The sequence below is a fragment of the Schistocerca nitens genome, chromosome 5 (assembly GCF_023898315.1).
Source record: "Schistocerca nitens isolate TAMUIC-IGC-003100 chromosome 5, iqSchNite1.1, whole genome shotgun sequence".
NCBI classification, from domain to species: domain Eukaryota; kingdom Metazoa; phylum Arthropoda; class Insecta; order Orthoptera; family Acrididae; genus Schistocerca; species Schistocerca nitens.
The window spans coordinates 847,027,046-847,047,455 of record NC_064618.1 but is presented as its reverse complement, the minus strand read 5'-3'; the positions used below and the strand labels follow the sequence as shown (position 1 = coordinate 847,047,455).

At 39.8% G+C, this 20,410-nt stretch overlaps 1 protein-coding gene across 1 annotated transcript in view; it reads right to left on the bottom strand.

The window, feature by feature from the left end:
- Positions 1-20,410, bottom strand: part of LOC126260880 (E3 ubiquitin-protein ligase arkadia-C-like) — a 314,762-nt gene that overhangs the window by 190,731 nt on the left and 103,621 nt on the right. The window contains exon 4 of the mRNA XM_049958323.1: positions 2,919-3,538. Within this exon, the coding sequence (XP_049814280.1) occupies positions 2,919-3,538 (620 nt within the window). The remainder of the gene's footprint in view (positions 1-2,918; positions 3,539-20,410) is intronic.

The window sequence follows — 20,410 nt, the reverse complement described above, 5'->3', positions numbered from 1 at the left end:
CAACTCGGTGTTCTCCAAAGCATAATCTCTCAGAGTGATTTGCATTCAAATGATTCAGCACATCTGTTATTAAATGGTTCGAACTCCCACCACCTATTTCAGAATTGAGTGAGTCTCTTAGAACTGCCATAGTGATTTTCCCCACTCTGCCAGGTAAAATAATTTTCCCTAACACACCCAGGTTTTCTAGTCATACTAATGCAGGCGAATAGTTACCCTATATGTTAACAAATGCACACAAAGGTAAAAATTATACACAAAATATGGCATATGTAGATACTTCTTTTTCTCAGAATTCCACCAGAGTTCTAATGAATAATATTAAACCATTAGCATCAGTTGTCATCTATTGAAGACAGTTGATTTTTCCATTATTATTACAATGTATGATACTTCAAACCAACAATAGGCTTTTGTTGTGGTAAAGTGAGGTTTCCTTCAACAACGGGTACTGTTGTTACCTCTCTGCTACAGTTATTCAGTTCAAGACTGTTAAGAAGAGTGGAGTGTTTTAGCAGAGCCTTCTGGTTATTGTTATTTTTATTTTTATTAGTGTGGCTGCATCTAAGATAAAACCACTGTCATTTTCTGCATGCTGGGACACACAAAACTGTAGCAGTGTTTGGTACCAGTGACAGTGGAAAATACTTCACTGGGTTTTGTGTTCCAGTGCATGAAAACTTGTCCCAATTTGAAGACCCTGGGCACTTCCATGGTAATGTTACATTTTTTCAGTCTTTTCAGATTTCTTTGTCATGGCTTACCAAATTTTTAAAACTATTGACGAGGCAATAGAATATCTATTTTCTGAAGAAATAAAAGTAGATATGGTACCTCTACCTCCAGATGAAGATGAGAAGACAGATAGGAAATACCTATGTAAGCAATAGTGCAGGTACTACAGAAATTTTACATGAAAGAGACAACGAAGACATTCCTTGTGTTTCTTCTAACAGAGCCCACAAGGAGTAAATTAAATGGTGTGATCAGGTTCCGAAATTTTCATTTCCTGGCTTAGGGAAGAAAGCTTCTTGCCTGTCAAATAAACTGTAGAGGTTTTTGAAGAACTCTTTTCAGGAGAAGTTGTAAACATGACTGTAGAGGAGACTGAAAGATGGGCTAAGGGATGTAAAAATAAAATCTATTTTTCAATTGTACCTTGTATGTGTTGCATTCTTGAGCTTTACTGGCTATCGTAAATTGTTCAGTGAAAGAGATTGTTGGTCTGTGGATGATTATATTGGCGGTGAAATAGTGAAAAATGCAATGAGTCATAATAGGTATCATGAGCTGAAATATGTATTACATTTCAACAATACTAAAAATAAATGGCCAACACAAGTAACTTGTTAACATGATAATAAAAAGGCCAATGAAAACAAAAGTTCAAACTCTTTCAAAATAAAATCATTAGCATATGCTCTGGTTTAAAATTATATCAAAGATGGGAAGCTTTTGATGAAATGATTGTGAGATACTATGGACGTCATGCTATAAAGCAGTTTATCAGACTCAAGCCATGAGTATGTTTTACATAGTACTGACGGCTACCGTTGCAACTTCTTACTATACTGTGGGAAGGACAGCAAGGATGACAATGTGGATCTACCACTGCGTTACAAAGTAGTTTTGAAAATGTTGTCCATTATTATATTTTTTGACAATTAGTTTACTATTCATGACTTGCTCGTCCAACTGAAGGAAATAGGATCCTGTGCAAATGGAACCATAAGAGAAAACAAATCAAGGAAGTTCCTGCTATCATTAGATAATTTAATGAAAAAGAAAGGGAGGGGATATTTTAAGTTCAGATTTGACAGAGAGAAGGAAATTTTGGCCACAAAATGGAATGATAAGTAGTGTGTTGCAATAGCAACTAATCTTGACAACACGCTCCAATTCATCCCTGAGAGAAAAGTTTAGTATTGCACAACCACATGCATTGAACACACAAAAGAATTTCATGGGAGGCAATGATCTTCGTGACTGGCTAATAGAGAAACATACAATTGTAGTGTGTGGTAAACAGCGGTATTGGTGACTTTTTATGCGGATAGTAGACATGACGTAAATGGATACCTGGCTTTCAACAAGTGCAATGAAGGAACTTCTGTTTCATTCAAAGAATCCAGAAGACAGATTGCTAGAACTTACCTGAAGAAAGGTCTTGAAATGAGGTCAACTAAGGGAAGAACAACAAAACTCATCTCATCTCCCAGGACAAAAGTACCAGACACCCGATATGACTAGAAACAGCATCTCATTCAAAAACATGAAAACAAAGAAGATGCCAATTTGAGAACTGTAAAGAAACCCTACAACATAATGTGGGAAGTGTAATATTGTGCTCCGTATGGAATGCTCTCCCTAATATCATTTTAGGCCTTAACTAAACTTTGGTTTTGGAAAGTTTTTGGGTTAAAACTTTTGTAAATGTGGTTCACTGTAAAATAAATAATGGCTCTGAAATGTTATTGTGAATTTAATATTACCAGTTTCCTTATCCCTTTTCATTTTTCTGGTAAGCAGTGTAAGGATAACACAATTGCCAACTATTAAGTGTCCTCAAATGAGGATGGCACAAAATTTTACATTTAGGCCCTAAGTAAACAAAATTTCCCCATATTTTTTAAATTAGGTTGCCAGGATACAGTTTTCCAATAATTACGAATATAATTTAATTAAAAAGAAACTGGGCACTCATAGGTTAACAGAGAAGTAGCATCCAGACGCACTGCTGATACGTGCATTGCACTAATAATCTGATCTCATATGAGAGAGAGAGAGAGAGAGAGAGAGAGAGAGAGAGAGAGAGAGAGAGAGAAGAAATAAGGTAAACAATGCAGCTGAAAGAATGTTAGAAGCACATAAAACTCTAACATGATGAATACGACCAAGTTTTTAATCTCATAACTTACCATTGGCACTTGTTCAGATGGATGCTCCAAACAAAATTCGAAGTGCTGTTGCTGTGTAAGTATATCAGTAGGTTGCGGTAATATCTGAGGAGCTTGAGCAGCTGCCTGAACATAGATGTTCGTGCTTGGTGTATACATTGTTTGTTGAGGCTGACGTTCACTCATATAATGTCTCCGCAGCTGTCGTCTTTGCCTTTCCTGCTCATGCTGCTGCTGTTGTTGTTGTTGCATGTCCACCTGTTGCTGTTGTTGTTGTTGCTGCTGCTGCTGCTGCTGCTGCTGTGGTTGTTGTTGTTGTTGTTGCTGCTGCTGCTGCTGCTGCTGTTGAGGTTGTTGCTGTTGGTATTGCTGTTGCTGCTGCTGCTGTTCTTGTTGTTGTTGTTGTTGTTGTTGTTGCTGCTGCTGCTGTTCCTGTTGCTGCTGTACATTTTGAGACTGCTGTGCTGTCGAACCATTCTCATAAAGTGTATGCATTCCAAGAACTTCAATGCCACTATCATCATCAGTGTCATCAGCATCACTACCAGATGAGAGCCAATCAAGCTGGAGATCAGGAGCACTTGGACCGTCATCTGGCTGGCTGTATCCTTGAGAATTTTGTCGACTAGATACTGAAGGCCCTGAAAAAAAAAAAAGAAAAAAAAAAAGGGTATGAGAAATGAAGGCATTACCTACACATTTCAATGAAATATAATTACAATGGTATCAAAATCAAATTGTTTACTCCATTCTCAGTAACTGCGAATAACAAAAACATACTTGAGGAAAAGTATTTTTTATTTCTTCCTTCTCTTTTTCAAATCATAACGATTAGCAGAATTATTTGATAGTTAAATTGCAGTGTTCCATTGGTACTGGTGTGAGTAGAGTGAGAAATATGTTGTGACCTAAGGAGATTCAGACACTCATCGCAGAGCTAGGGCAACATTTGTTTGGAGCTGTCTTGCAAAATGACTGTTAATAATGGAGAGACATGCGTAGAGAAACTGCATTTGAGTAAGACTTCTACACATGAGCCTCAACTACCTCTAAAAATAATTTCTAGTGACTATTTTGAATAATAATTCTAAAAGTAAATTCATCAAGATTTGAAATTTATATTTATCTCCATTGAGAACTGATATAGTTTAGCAACAAAACGACACCTGCAAAAAAATGCATCTGAGGCAGAGATAATTCTTTAGTTTTTCAACTTATAGTAAATGCGTATTCAACTCTGCTATGAATGTTACTGTAGGTATATGTTCACCTCTGCACCTGTATTGTTTATTCTATTCGTATAGTTCTAAACTTGTAACACCCACCTCCCTCTTTCCTTCAACCAACAAGTGAAACAATAGTTGTGAGAAATTTTCTTTCTTTATACTCCCATTTTTATTACTTAGACTCGGTATTCTTGTACATTGTGGGTTATTCATACCTTTTTTATTCCCACTCTAGTCTGCATTTTTAATGTCTTATTTCATCTTTGTATTTTTTATTTATTCCTATGTCCTTTACAAACTTCTCAGTCACGATTATATTTGCATACAAGGTTCATCTGTTTCTTTCACATTAACTAACCAGTCATTTCAATATGGGGCAGCTTAACGCCTTCTTATTCACTTTCAATGTACTCTTGTTATCTATCTGTTTTCACTTCAGTACTTGACAGATATTTTGTATTTGCATTTATTTACTGAACATCTCTGCAATTTACTCCCCTAAAATACAATTAATCTTCATGCACAGAGCATCAAATTTTGTTGCAACAGCCACATCAAAATTTAACTTCCATAACCAAGGGCAGCACAGCAAATCTAACAGATAGCACAGGCACAGTTCGTGTTTTCCAAACTGAGGAAGGCTGACGCATTTAATGACTGGAACAAATCTTGACCGTGGGCTATGCTACAGACCAGAAATCACTCTGTCACCTCAAACAAGATTCCTTTTGGTGGGGGGGATTCGAGTTTGAGCTCAACGTGCCACAAACAGTGTGGTGATTAGAGATGGGAAACACGCACAGATTACAAAACTTGGATGACAAAATAATGGGGACGGAAACTGCCTATGCCCTTTTGAAAAGAACCATCTCGACATTTGCCTGGAGCAATTAAGGGAAATCAAGGAAAACCTAAATCCAGATCTCTGGATGAGGATTCAAATCATCTTCCTCCCAACACAGGTCCACTGTGCTAACTACAGTGTCACCTTCCTACGTTTTGGGGAGGGAGGCATAGAATCACCCTCTAGCTAAAAGTTTACAAACAGTTTATCCTTACCATTTCATACTCACTATTAAATAACACCAAAAGCTAACGCCAAGATAAGATCTAATGTACCACATTTATCCATCAATGTCACATTCCCCAACACTTTAATGTATTGTATGTTAGATTCGCTGGATGCCTAATGTTTTCTGGTTTTCAATTCTAAATATGAGGTGTTTAATGGTTTGTGTGTGTTGAATCTTTGGCATTTTCAGTTCATCAGACAAAACACAATACAGTTATGTTTCTGTGAAGTCATGGATCTTATGCTTCGATTGGCTCCCAGAAGCAAACCAAGCAGCCATTATGTTGACTTAAGTGTTTATGAAGCTAGTGTGCCATATTTGTTTGTTTTCATGTTCATCCTAATGAAGACAGATGATTTAAGTGACACACTGCATTAAAGATCTCTCCAAAACGTGGCATGTTTAGCATGGTTTGTCGTATTTAAGCATCGGAAAATGTGATGTTGGTGGACAACCATGTAACCACCCATTTTTAAGCACATCATTTAGTAGCACTATTAACGCACTCTTTGTTATCATAACTGATTTGTTTTTTCTGCACTGGAAAATGGTCTATAAGCATTTCATTAAAATTTGGGTGATGTTCCAAATTTTTGCCGAATCAACTGTACACTGGATTCATATTATGCTGTTTTCAAACTCACACTGCAAGTGATTCGCAAGAAAACTAAATTCACTACAACTAAGGCACACTACAGGTACAAAAACAAACGTGCTAATAACAGTAGTGGGATATTTTTTGTGTACTTATTTCCTCTATTCATTCGTAAAACTGTCAGAAGGTGGTGATACTTACGTTATTGTATTGTAGTGCATTCTATTAAGAAATTTACAAACTTATTTCTACAGCAAACAGAACTGCCAATGCCACAAACATAAAAGCATTTAACAGATATCAAAACATTAATACTAAACATTGATCAATGATGCAACAAGGTGTAATAAAGATATACAGTGGCAGGAATTCGATAGGTCAATAGGAAGGTTTAAGCCACTCTGTTCACTCCCTTTTGATGTTAGCAACAGAACGTGAAAATCATGTGTAAGTTGGTAGGACATTTTTAGGCTGAACGGTTAGAGCCTTCGAGAGGTCCACAAAAGCTGTACTCCATCGAAGCCACTCTCCCAAACCTCTACTACAAGGAGCTAATTGGCATTTCAAGTTGCAGCCTTACAATTAGCTGCTACTTTTTCAAAAACATAAACTGATACCAATAGTTACAAAAATATCAACTGTCATCTTTTTGTGGGAAATATTCAAAATGCACTCTGACACTCGAAATTCTGTAATGTATTACAGCTGTTAAGAAATGCATTTTGCTATATACAATGCCAGAATAGAAATTAGTACACCTAGAAAGACGAAGTCGGTTTTGATCCAATGACGGCATATGCCAGTTAGGAGATAGTAGATGTAGTGATAACGGTTTCAGTGTCATCGACCAACAGATAGTATAGTGGTGCAGCTACCAGAGTACCATCTGTGTCTCCTCATTAATAGGGAATGCTCACATTCAGATGGCTCAGTGTGGTGCAAACGTGTGAAGCAAGCAGGCAACCAAGCCACGGGGAAACATTCGTGCTTCCTACAGGCAACTGAGCGAGTTTGAAAGGGATCAAAAAGGTGGCTTTATAAGTGGCAGGACGGTCCTTCGGAGAATTGTTACGCAGGTTGGATGTGCTGCATCAGGTGTGCAACGATGCTGCTATCAGAGGTAACATGAACATTCTCGCAACTGTAGACAAGGTTCTGGACGCTCGCCAGGATCATCGTATTGTAAGAACAGTAGTGGAAGACAGTACAGCTACCACTGCACAGATAAAATGGCTTGTAAGCCAAGATGTGTCAACATGAACTGCTGTGAATTGCTTGTTAGCAGTGGGACTATACGCACGCACACCTTACCTCGTCTTCCACTCCCACCACAGCATCGACATGCACGCCTCGACTGGTGCCATCAGGGAATCACTTGTAAGACAGAATGGTATGGCCATTGTCTTCAGCAATGAAAGCAGATTCTACCTGCATGCAAGCAATGGTCGTTTGCACGTACGACATAGCGCTCTCTCATAGAGTGCATTCGTCCGAGACACACAGACAGCACCCCAGCCTTCTGGTCTGCAGAATAACAAGCTACAGCTCTTATTCACTTATAGCTTTCTCTATAAGATGTGCAGCATCTTTACGTCCAGCACCATTTCCGGACTTGTCTCAGATCAAGCACACGTGTCATATGACGGGATGAGAAGTGACTCACGCGACTCGTCAACCGACAACTCTTTCCGAACTACGTGAACAGGTCAAGCAGGTGTAGAATAATGTATCCCAGGACAGTATCCACCATCTGTATGATCAACTGGATGCTAGACTCAATGCCTGCTTTGCTGCCTGTGGAGACTACACCATGTACTAATATGGGTGTTTTGGCACGGGTCAATATGTGGTACCTCAGAACTGCTTGTGCTATCAATCTGTAAATGTAATCATTTCCTGTACTCCACATGCACTGTTGCAACAATACATCTTGAGTGAATTGGAAACCTCTAAAAGGGTGTACTTTTTTTCTGGCAGAGTATTTTGTGGCAGCTGTGTGTCGGATCCTTTAACTATGAGCGGCCCCTAGGTGAGGGTATACAGGGTGATTCACGAAGATATGCAAATATTTTAATATGATATTCTACAAGCAAAACTAAAGAAAAAAGTTCATATAAGTTGTGGAGTTACGACTACTAAAAGATTTTGCCTGAAATTTAGCAACTTCACTAGCATGAAGCTATTGCAAAACTGTATGAGGTTAAAGTAAAACACGACTTCCACTTATTTTCTTGTTATTGGTCTGGTGAATCTAATAAACAAGGCCCAGGCCCAGGCATGTATCTGCAGTAGTTTTCCAGAACATCCAGAGAAGCAAAGATTATTATACAAGTAAATCTGTTTACTTTCCATTAAGAATGTAGAAACGTTTATGTCATTGTTGACAACCGTTAGTGAGTTAGCTTTCTATATTGTTCAGTGAAAGAACAAAATAACAACAGTGTCTTAAAGTGAAACAACATAGTAACTGTTGTACGTAGTTAGTAGATTATTTATGAAACAGGGATGTCTTTCACATTTACAACGGAGGAATACGCTGATATGGTATTTATTTATGGCAAATGTGATGGTAATTCTATGGCTGCAGCTAACAAATATCACGTACATTATCCAACTGGGAGGATTCCAAATGCACAAACCATTAGTGGAATATTTCAAATGTTACAGGAGACAGATTCTCTACCTAGCATTCATAATCAGTATGAGCGCTCGATACGTGAAGACGATGAGGGGAATATTATGGATGCTGTGAAACGTAGCCCAGGTACCAGTACACGACATATCTCTCAATGATTAGGCATTTCACGATCTAAGGTATGGCGTACACTGAAGTACAATAACCTGTATCCTTACCATAAAGAAAAAGTTCATCATTTACATCCAGGAGGTCCTGCCCTTCACTTGGAGTTGTGCAGCTGGTTAAATACTAATCGGCAGTTACACAAATACATTCTATTTACTGATGAGGCACAGTTTACTCGAGATGGTATAAACAATTTACATAACAAGCACGTATGGTCTGAAGCAAATCCACATGCAACAGTGCAACACAATTTCCAGCAGTGATTTGGCATAAATGTTTGGTGTGGTATAATCAACATACACTTTATTGGACCATTCATTTTCCATGGATGTCTAACTGGCGAGATGTACTTACAATTCCTTCAAGAAGAAATGCCCTGCTTGCTCAAAGGCATTCCACTTGCTACGTGATTACAAATGTAAAAAAATAATCGTATGGCATGTTCGCCAGGAGGCCCCATTCGGGGGAGTTCGGCCACCATATTGCAAGTACCTTTTAGTTGACGCCACTTCAGCGACTTGCGAGTCAATAATGATGAAAATGATGATGAAGGACACACAATACCCAGTCCCCTACCGGGAACTGAACCCGGGCCCCCTGCGTGGTAGGTGGTAATGCTACGGAGGTGGACACTGCAAATGTATTTTCAACATGATAGCGCGTCTCCTCATTTCACCAATGTCGTTGCTTCACATTTAAATAAACATTTTCCTCATAAATGGATTGGTCGTGGTGCTACACATCTGTGGCCACTCAGATCACCCGATTTAGCACCAATGGATTTTTGTGTACGGGGATGGACGAAAGACATACGAGGGTGGTTCAGAAAGTAACCTCCGATTGGTCACAGTGCGGGTTGTGGGGGGAGTAGCGACGCCATCTGTGCGTTCACGCACTCAACAGGTCAGTCGGCATCAAGCCGTGGTCGAGTGAACGTCATACCTGCACTAATTTAGTTTTTGTGGCAGTTTGAAATGTGTGCTGCAATAGAAAACCCCGCCAAATGTGAAGTGCGTGCTGTCATAAGGTTTTTTACAGCCAAAGGATATTCTGCAGCAGCTATTCATCGTGAGCTTTGTGCCGTGTACGGACCAAGAGTTATGAGTGAAGGAGTTGTCCGTGAATGGGTACGTTTATTTAAAAGTGGACGAGAAAACGTTCATGATGAAGAGAGGAGTGGTAGACCATCATTGGTGACTGACGAACTCGTTCAGACAGTTGATGCAAAAGTTCGTGAAAATCGACGTTTCTCAATGTCGGAGTTGTCTACTGGTTTTCCACAGATTTCTAAGACTCTCTTGTACGAGATAGTGACAGCAAGATTGGGTTACCGTAAGTTCTGTGCACGATGGGTGCCCAAAATTCTTACCGACCACCACAAAACTCAAAGAATGGCCTCTGCATTAGACTTTCTGTCACGTTATGAGGACGAAGGAGAACCATTGTTAAACAGAATCGTGACCGGTGACGAAACCTGGATTAAGTACGTGAACCCTGAGACAAAAGAACAATCAAAGATGTGGGCACATTCAAATTCGCCTACCAAACCAAGAAAAGCCTCGCAAGATTTTTCTGCCAGAAAACTGATGGCAACAGTGTTTTGGGATGCCAAAGGGGTGTTGTTGGTTGAATTCATGGAACGTGGTACGACCATTAATCAAGACGTGTACTGTGAAACAATAAAAAAGTTACGACGGGCTATACAGAACAAACGTCGTGGTACGCTGACTTCCGGTATCATTTTTTTGCACGATAACGCCCGTCCTCACTCTGCTCGCAGAACAACGGCCCTTCTTGAGTCCTTCAAGTGGGACGTTATCAACCATCCACCTTACAGCCCAGACCTGACGCCAAGTGATTATCACCTCTTCATGCATTTGAAGAAATGGCTCGGGTCACAGCGGTTTGATGACGACGAAGAGCTCAAAGATGCGGTCACAGGCTGGCTCCAGGCACAAGCGGGTGATTTTTATGCAGAAGGAATTTCAAAGCTTGTGAAGAGATACGATAAGTGCCTCAATCGCTATGGAGACTATGTAGAAAAATAGTGCAAAGATGTAGTTGTAAGATGTATATATTAAAATATTTTTATTTAACTTGGTGTATTTTTTTAAATCAACCGGAGGTTACTTTCTGAACGGCCCTCGTAGTTTACAAGGACAAAGTCAATACACGTGAGGCATTACTTGCTCGCATTATCAATGCAGTAGACGAAATTAAGAACAACCCTATGAAACTGAACCGAGCAACAAAACCTGCTCATACACATGCAGTTAAATGCAATGAACTCAGTGGAAATATTTTTGAATATTTATTATGAATGTATTGTGAAACTGTATGTACACTGTACAACTTCCTTAACACTGAGTTTTGTTTTTTCTGGTTTAACATGAATTCACACGTGCTGTGGTATTATTAAAAGCAGATATCTCACACATTCATATAGTTTTCAGTTAACATTATTACCATCATTTTTCCAAAATCAAAATCTCTACAATTTCTGTTGAAAACTTTGTGCAACTGTCTGGAATTGAAAAAACAATTTGGGCCTAGTAGTTAATAAATTAAAAATTTTATGAAATTACGTATTTGCTTCTCTGGATCAAAAACTACTACAAATACACGTCTGGGACATGTTTTATTAGATTCACCAGATCAATAACAACGAAACAAATGGAAATTGTGCTTTACTTTAACCTCGTACAGTTTTGCCATGGCTTCATATTAGCCAACTGCTAAATTTCAGACAAAATCTTTTATTAGCCGTAACTCCGTAACTTAACATTTGCGGACCTATGTTTATATGAACTTTTTTCTTTAGTTTTACTTGTAGAATAGCATATTACAATATTTGCGTATTTTCGTGAATCATTCTGTACAAAGAAGATATCATTTCCCATGTGTTTGCAATAATTCAGAACAAGCGCACAATAACAAACCCTATCAAAAGATATTCTTCTACTAACCTTCATAACGTACTTTACATGTAGCACATGTGTTTCTACAGACAGACAATCAGTATCAAAAAGTACAAGTAATGGGGCCAAAGAGCATGTCACCTATTCAAAACTACCACATGTAGTTTGCAACATGTACCAATACCTGAAAATTTCTAATGATGCTGTGTTGTTGTTGTTGTTGTTGTTGTTGTGGTTTTCAGTCCTCCACACTGCCCTCCAATACTAAATTGATGATCCCTTGATGCCTCAGAATATGTCCTACCAACCGATCCCTTCTTCTAGTCAAGTTGTGCCACAAACTCCTCTTCTCCCCAATTCCATTCAATACCTCCTCATTAGTTATGTGATCTACCCATCTAATCTTCAGTATTCTTCTGTAGCACCACATTTCGAAAGCTTCTATTCTCTTTTTGTCTAAACTATTTATCGTCCACATTTCAATTCCATACAAATACTTTCAGAAAAGACTTCCTGACACTTAAATCTATAGTCGATGTTCACAAATTTCTCTTCTTCAGAAATGCTTTCCTTGCCATTGTCAGTCTACATTTTATATCCTCTCTACTTCAACCACCATCAGTTGTTTTGCTTCCCAAATAGCAAAACTCATCTACTACTTTAAGTATCTCATTTCATAATCTAATTCCCTCAGCATCACCAGGATTTAATTCAACTATATTTCATTATCCTCATTTTGCTTTTCTTGATGTTCATCTTATATCCTCCTTTCAAGGCACTGTCCATTCCATTCAACTGCTCATCCAGGTCCTTTGCTGTCTCTGACAGAATTACGATGTCATTGGCAAACCTCAAAGTCTTTATTTCTTCTCCATGGATTTTAATTCCTACTCCAAATTTTTTTTGTTTCCTTTACTTCTTGCTCAATATACAGATTTAATAACATCGGAGATAGGTTACAACCCTGTCTCACTCTCTTCCTAACCTCTGCTTCCCTTCATGCCCATTGACTCTTATAACTGCCTCCTGGCTTCTTTACAAATTGTAGATAGCCTTTTGCTCCCTGTATTTGACCCCTGACACCTTCAGAATTTGAAACAGAGTATTCCAGTCAACAATGCCAAGAGCTTTCTCTAAATCTACAAGTGCTATAAACTTAGGTTTGCCTTTCCCTAATCTATCTTCTAAGATAAGTCGTAGGGTCAGTACTGCCTCACGTGCTCCAACATTTCTATGGAATCAAAACTGGTCTTCCCCGAGGTCAGCTTCTACCGGTTTTTCCATTCGTCTGTAAAGAATGTATTTTGCAGCTGTGACTTATTAAACTGATAGTTCGTTAATTTTCACACCTGTCAACACTTGTTTCCTTTGTGATTGGAATCATTATATTCTTCTTGAAGTCTGAGGGTATTTCGCCTGTCTCATACATCTTGCTCACCAGATGGTAGAGTCTTGTCAGGGCTAGCTCTCCCAAGCCTATCAGTAATTCTAATGGAATGTTACCTACTCCTGGGGCCTTTTTTCGACTTAGGTCTTTTAGTGCTCTGTCAAACTCTTCACGCATTATCATATGTCCCATTTCATCTTCATCTACATCCTCTTCCATTTCCATAATACTGCCTTCAAGTACATCGGCCTTGTATAGACCCTCTATATACTCCTTCCACCTTTCTGCTTTCCCTTCCTTGCTTGGGACTGGTTTTCCATCTGAGCTCTTGATATTCATACAGGTGTTTCTCTCATCTCCAAAGGTCTCTCTAATTTTCCTGTAGGTGGTATCTATCCCACCCCTAGTAATATATGCCTCTACATCCTTACATTTGTCCTCTAGGTATCCCTGCTTAGCCATTTTGCACTTCCTGTCGATCTCATTTCTGAAACGTTTGTATTCCTGTTTGCCTGCTTCATTTACTGCATTTTTATATTTTCTCCTGTTGTTGTTGTTGTTGTTGTTGTTGTTGTCTTCAGTCCTGAGGCTGGTTTGATGCAGCTCTCCATGCTAATCTATCCTGTGCAAGCTCCTTCATCTCCCAGTACCTACTGCAACCTACATCCTTCTGAATCTGCTTAGTGTATTCATCTCTTGGTCTCCCTCTACGATTTTTACTCTCCACACTGCCCTCCAATGCTAAATTTGTGATCCCTTGATGCCTCAAAACATGTCCTACCAACCTATCCCTTCTTCTACTCAAGTTGTACCACAAACTTCTCTTCTCCCCAATCCTATTCAATACCTCCTCATTAGTTTCGTGATCTACCCACCTAATCTTCAACATTCTTCTGTAGCACCACATTTTGAAAGCTTCTATTCTCTTCTTGTCCAATCTATTTATTGTCCATGTTTCACTTCCATACATGGCTACACTCCATACAAATACTTTCAGAAACGTCTTCCTGACACTTAAATCTATACTCGATGTTAACAAATTTCTCTTCTTCAGAAACGCTTTCCTTGCCATTGCCAGTCTACATTTTATATCCTCTCTACTTCGACCATCATCACTTATTTTGCTCCCCAAATAGCAAAACTCCTTTACTACTTTAAGTGTCTCATTTCCTAATCTAATTCCCTCAGCATCATCCGACTTAATTCGACTACGTTCCATTATCCTCGTTTAGCTTTTATTGATGTTCCTCTTATATCCTCCTTTCAAGACGCTGTCCATTCCGTTCAACTGCTCTTCCAAGTCCTTTTCTGTCTCTGACAGAATTACAATGTGATCGGTGAACCTCAAAGTTTTTATTTCTTCTCCATGGATTTTAATGCCTACTCCGAACTTTTCTTTTGTTTCCTTTACTGCTTGCTCAATATACAGATTGAATAACATCGGTGAGAGGCTACAACCCTGTCTCACTCCCTTCGCAACCACTGCTTCCCTTTCGTGCCCCTCGACTCTTACAACTGCCATCTGGTTTCTGTACAAATTGTAAATAGCCTTTCGCTCCCTGTATTTTACCCCTGCCACCTTTAGAATTTGGAAGAGAGTATTCCAGTCAACATTGTCAAATGCTAGAAACGTAGGTTTGCCTTTCCTTAATCTTTCTTCTAAGATAAGTCGTAAGGTCAGTATTGCGTCACGTGTTCCAACCTTTCTACGGAATCCAAACTGATCTTCCCAGACGTCGGCTTCTACCAGTTTTTCCATCTGTCTGTAAAGAATTCGCGTTAGTATTTTGCAGCTGTGACTTATTAAACTGATAGTTGGGTAATTTTCACATCTGTCAACACCTGCTTTCTTTGGGATTGGAATTATTATATTCTTCTTGAAGTCTGAGGGTATTTCGCCTGTCTCGTACATCTTGCTCACCAGATGGTAGAGTTTTGTCAGGACTGGCTCTCCCAAGGCCGTCAGTAGTTCTAATGGAATGTTGTCTACTCCCGGGGCTTCATTCCATCAATTAAATTCAGAATCTCTTCAGTTAGCCAAGGATTTCTACTAGCCCTCGTCTTTTTACCTACTTGATCCTCAGCTTCCTTCACTATTTCATCTCTCAAAGCTACCCATTCTTCTTCTACAGTATTTGTTTCCCCCGTTCTTGTCAATCTTTCCCTAATGCTCTCTCTGAAGATCTCTACAACCTCTGGTTCTTTCATATCCAGGTTCCATCTCCTTAAATTCCCACCTTTTTACAGCTTCTTCGGTTTTAATCTACAATTCATAACCAGTAAATTGTGGTGAGAGTCCACATCTGCCCCTGGAAATGTCTTCCAATTTAAAACCTGGTTCCTAACTCTCTGTCTTACCATTATATGATCTATCTGAAACCTTCTAGTGTCTCCAGGCCTCTTCCGTGTGTACAACCTTCTTTCACGATTCTTAAACCAAGTGTTAGCTATGATTAAGTTGTGCTCTGTGCAAAATTCTATGATGATGATATTATATAGGTTTTGAATGAATCACTTACAAGTAGCTGTTAACAGATTCTGTTACAGATGGATGCAGGTTTATCACTGAAAAGTATTACTGTAACATAACTGTTCACTGTAAGTGAATTTTTATAGTCCTTACTGAGATCAGCACCTGGAAGCATTTATAGCAAAGACTTCAAGGCAGTAAATCAGTCTTGAATAGTGGTTCACTTCTGCAGCATTTGCTATTGTACAGTTGAAAAAAGTATACTTACACACGCTACACTTGTGAAAATGTTGCATCTCATCAACAAGGTCATCAAACACAACTACACTGGTATTCCATTGTAACGTTCTAATCATATTCTACAATTACCAGAGGTATGGTCTGTCTAAAATGTATTTCAACAGCAGCAAGACAGTCAGCTTTTATACACATTAATTTTTTTCCCCCAGAAACAGGAATTTCTTCTACAGGTATCCTAGAGAACAAAGCTTGTCACATCATCATTCTTTTTACAATGCCACAATCTTGGGGCAATTGTTTCAGATATAGTACTTTGGGTGCTAAGAATTTCTCTATACATATTGCAGCTAAAGACAGTTCTGTAGCCTATGAACATGAAGACCAAGTATACAGCAACAGTGAGCCCCAGTACATAAGATTCCTTGACGGAGCACTGAAGTAGGAGGGACAAGAGAAAAACTGTAAATAGGTGATAAAACAAACAAACAATTCAGTTTTGGAAATTTTCTGAAACATATCCCTAGGAGGATAACATGTTAAAGATGTAGAAATAACATGCAATTCTGTGATTGTTCTAATGATTGTAATATTCTAATTTACTGAGAAACACAACTGACAATTCGTTACAAATTTTTAAATGTGGGTTGGTGGATTGGTCACTAACACTTTTTTCCATCACAGGATCTGTCACAGAAAACCGTACTTGAAGATGACATAACAAGGAAAAGGAATCAAGGTGCAAGGTGTAAAATGACTAAAGCATATATGTTAGAAGACACTAATGGTATGTTACGTTAAAGATGATTCACTGCGAAACAATGTGTATTTCAGAAGTGACAATTCATGTGACATTAAAACAAAAGCAAGCAACCAGCCATCCTGCTCCTGGTGGTCAAGGAACACATGAACAACCTAATAAAACTAAAAAACATGAAGAGGCAACTATCTTCCTTTCCAATGTATCATTTATACTACAGTCAGAAGTACATGTACAGAACATATTTACAAACTGACCTGAATATCTCACATACTATACGACAATATTATGAAAAGGACAGAAATTTCAGAATTTCTGAATTACACATATGGAAACTCTCCCTACAACATATCCTTCACTCCTGTAACCTCCCATGGCCTCAACCTTCACTAGCTCTGTTCACACTCCACCTACCTATTCTGACCCGTGGTCACGCACAGAATATCCAATAAGGATGCTTTTTTCTGCCCTAGTGAATAATTTAGAATGACGTCTTTGTTTGGGTACGCAAATGAAAACTTCACATAAACGTCGCACACTAGGTTTTTTAAGGAATGTGCAAATATGTATCTGCTTGCATTATAAATGATACTCATTAAATATTTATCGCCTCGCAAACTTGGAATGTCAACAGGTCCCGTGAGATTACTATTAACAAGTAATAAATGGGTAGTTCATTCCTTCATATCCTTCAATACTGGTCTTAGAAACAGTCTTCCTGTCAATTTACCTGCTGGGATACACTGTTCCGTAACACAGATGTGTACTGTGAGCTGTCACCTCTTCCAATGGTTTTTCAGAGTACAATGAGTATCTGGCTGCTGCCACCACTCGCGCCACTGCATCTGGGCCTGCCACAGCAGACTCCTATGCCACCACCCCTGTCACTGCATTGGAGCCAGGTCGATCAGCTGCAGAGATACTTTCTTCTCCGACACCACTGGTAGGTTCCAAAAATGGTCCTACCACTGTCGGCAGGCACTCTCAACACCACCACTGTGTTCCCATGTCACTTCCTCCTCTGATATTGCCCTCGATCGAGCTGTTGCTCCCATTCCCTGTCCTTGTCCTCTGGTATTCAGTCACGCAGTTGTGGAAGTTCCGACAAATAGCCCTGGACCACTACGGCTCTCTCACCCGTCGTTGCCTTCCAGCTGCCAGATTACCTTCTCCACGACGACCCTGCCTATTTGTGGCTTTCAGGTTCCTTATCGGCAGCTGTTGCTGTCAGCCACATCGAATGCCTCCCCAGTCAGCTTGAATCGTCTCATCTACGGCAGTTGCCATCAATGGAGCATCATCCTCTCGTCCGCTGCCACTGGCTCGCTGGTGCCCGGGTGCCTCCTTCTGGCAGCAATTGCTTCACCCTCGAGCCAGTTTTGCCACCTTTTTTTAAAGGTGGAGGAGTACTGTATCCCCTGGGATCCACCATTAAGCAACACAGACATGTACTGCCGTCTCTGCCAGTGACTGGCAACACTACCACAGAAGATGCTGGACAAACAGTACTACCACAACAGAAGCGCACCATGTTTGTTGTCAACCGTACCTCCTGCAGCTGCCACAGAACCAAGCAGTGCCAGCTTTGCTACTAGAGGGACCGCAATTAGTGGTGCCATCACAGGCACGAATTCTTCTTCTGCAGATAATGTGCCCTCCAACTGCCACAGCAGTATTCTTCCACTGAGCTGCTATAAAGGATGCTGCCTGGCTGACCAGGGACACTTCACACATAGAGTGATGCTGTGGACCAAATGGTGGTCCGTCACGAAGAGCTCCCTTCACTGCAGTACAGTCCTTCACTTGGAGTCACTTCCACATCTTGCCTGAGTTGTACACACAAGCCACTGGCATCCTGGTTCCAAGCCGTGACCAAGCCTTCACTCTGTGTGTGTGTGCTTGTGTGTGTGTGTGTGTGTGTGTGTGTGTGTGTGTGTGTGTGTGTGTGAATTCTCCATACCAGCCAACAATGCCTATGCTCTGAACCATATCCCGTCTGAGTTTCTCCATGCTGGACCCAATGTCGGCCTCACCCACGGGCCATTAGTGTGGAAGTCGTCATTGTTATCAGAGCACAGCGGCCATGTCTGCAGGCCGTCTAACGGAGCCCATCTCTCCTCACCCTACACAGCGGCCAGATTCCCTCTGACCAGCTACAAACTTCTGCCTCACAGGGACCTCTCTCCTGGACCACCCTAGTGGCCTACCAATCTCCATCGATAACAGCCACACTGACACTGCCCCTGTCAGGAAACTCAGAGCTAAGTCAGTGACTATCGGTAGACTGGAACCAGCTAGTGTAAACAAAAAACGGTTTTTTTGTATTTCATTTTTGAAAGTAAATGAAATTCATTTATTCTTGCTACCTGGGACACATTAATTGGTGTGGCTCTTTCAGCCACGACACAAAATCAGCCAAACAGTCTAATCAAAAGGGTTCATTTCACGTTTTTCACATTCTAATTCCAAGACTGTTTCCTTTTTTATCATGTTGTTGACTGTACACTTCCTGACACGCATCATCCAATGATGGCGACGTCTAGAGATTTTGTGATCATTATTTCTCATTACACTTAATACTCGGTTGTCTGGACATGGCTTTGTATTTATGTTATCTAAATTATCTTCCTGTTGAGTTCTAATGAGCAGTCTTTCAGATTCATCATAGATCTTGCAACCTTCTTTATTGAAAAGAACTTCTCTATAGTTTGCAGTGAGCTACCTTGCAGATAAGATTGCATGGTCAGTCTCAGTCAAAAGTAGTGTATTTTTAATTACACATTCTCCAGACAACCTACGTCATTAATTATCTTCCCCCTCAGTGTGCCTTTCCCCATGGTTTCTATTTTCTGCCTTCAGCTTCAGCTAAAATATTTATATCAAGAGCCGAAAAATAATTTTCATTTGGGATCGTGTGATGAGTTGCCCAGGAATCCATCCTCTAGATTTCACTGTTGAATGTAACTGTGCCAGAGGAAGTACTCATACTAACAGCACCTCGTTTCTTTTTCTCTTTCTTAATTTTCCCCTTTTCAGGGCAACTTCTGGATATGGGACCAACTTTGCGAAATTGCAGCAAACAAAGAACCTTTTCGTGTTGCTTCTTTCTTCATTTGTTCCTGTCCTCTATCATGTTGTTCCATATGTGACTTTTTTGGTACCTTTGATAACCAGTATTAGGTTTGAAGGACATTGTAGAATGTTATTTTCACTATATTTATGACATTTATCATCTTCAGCAAGCAGATGCCTATTAATTGTAGTACGTATAAAAATCATTGTCTGACAAATTGCACAAAGCTGTAACTACTGCATCACATTCATCTGGAAGTCAAGACAGAATAGTCAGATTTGCATCTTCAATTTTGTCACTCATATTCACTAGATTTTACAGTTTTGTTTATCAATCATAGATAATTTTCCATATATTCACAATTCTTCATTTTTAGGTAATATACTTTCCATCTCAATTACAGATTGTGGAATTTCAGTACAGCCGATAGATACACATAAAACAGAACCGAAAATTTATGTTCCCAGCTTTCGGAACAAATGTTCCTTCATCGGAGAGCGGAGAGGGGAAAGAAAGGGAAGAAGGGAAAGGAGATTCAGTTACTCACAACCCAGGTTATGAAGCAACAGGGAAAGGAAAATAGGGAGGGTAGCAAGGATGGAGGCATGGTTGTCAGAGGGAAGCCAAAGATATTCTACTGTAAGTACTGTGCCAGCTTCAAACCAAAGAGGATGCATACAGAAGTAAAGAGGTATACAGTATAAAGATAAACACAACTATGTAGGATGAAAAGATGCGTGAATGGCTAAAGAGGAAAGGGAAAGAGGAGAAGACTGAAGAGTAAATGGGATTGAGGTTGTTTAACGTAGGTTCAGTTCAGAGGGATGGCGGGATGAAAGGATGTGTTGGAGTGCAAGTTCCCATCTCCGCAGTTCAGAGGGACTGGTGTTGGGTGGGAGAAGCCAAATGGCACATACAGTGTAGCAGGTTCCTAGGTCCCTAGAATTATACTGGAGGGCATGCTCCGCTGC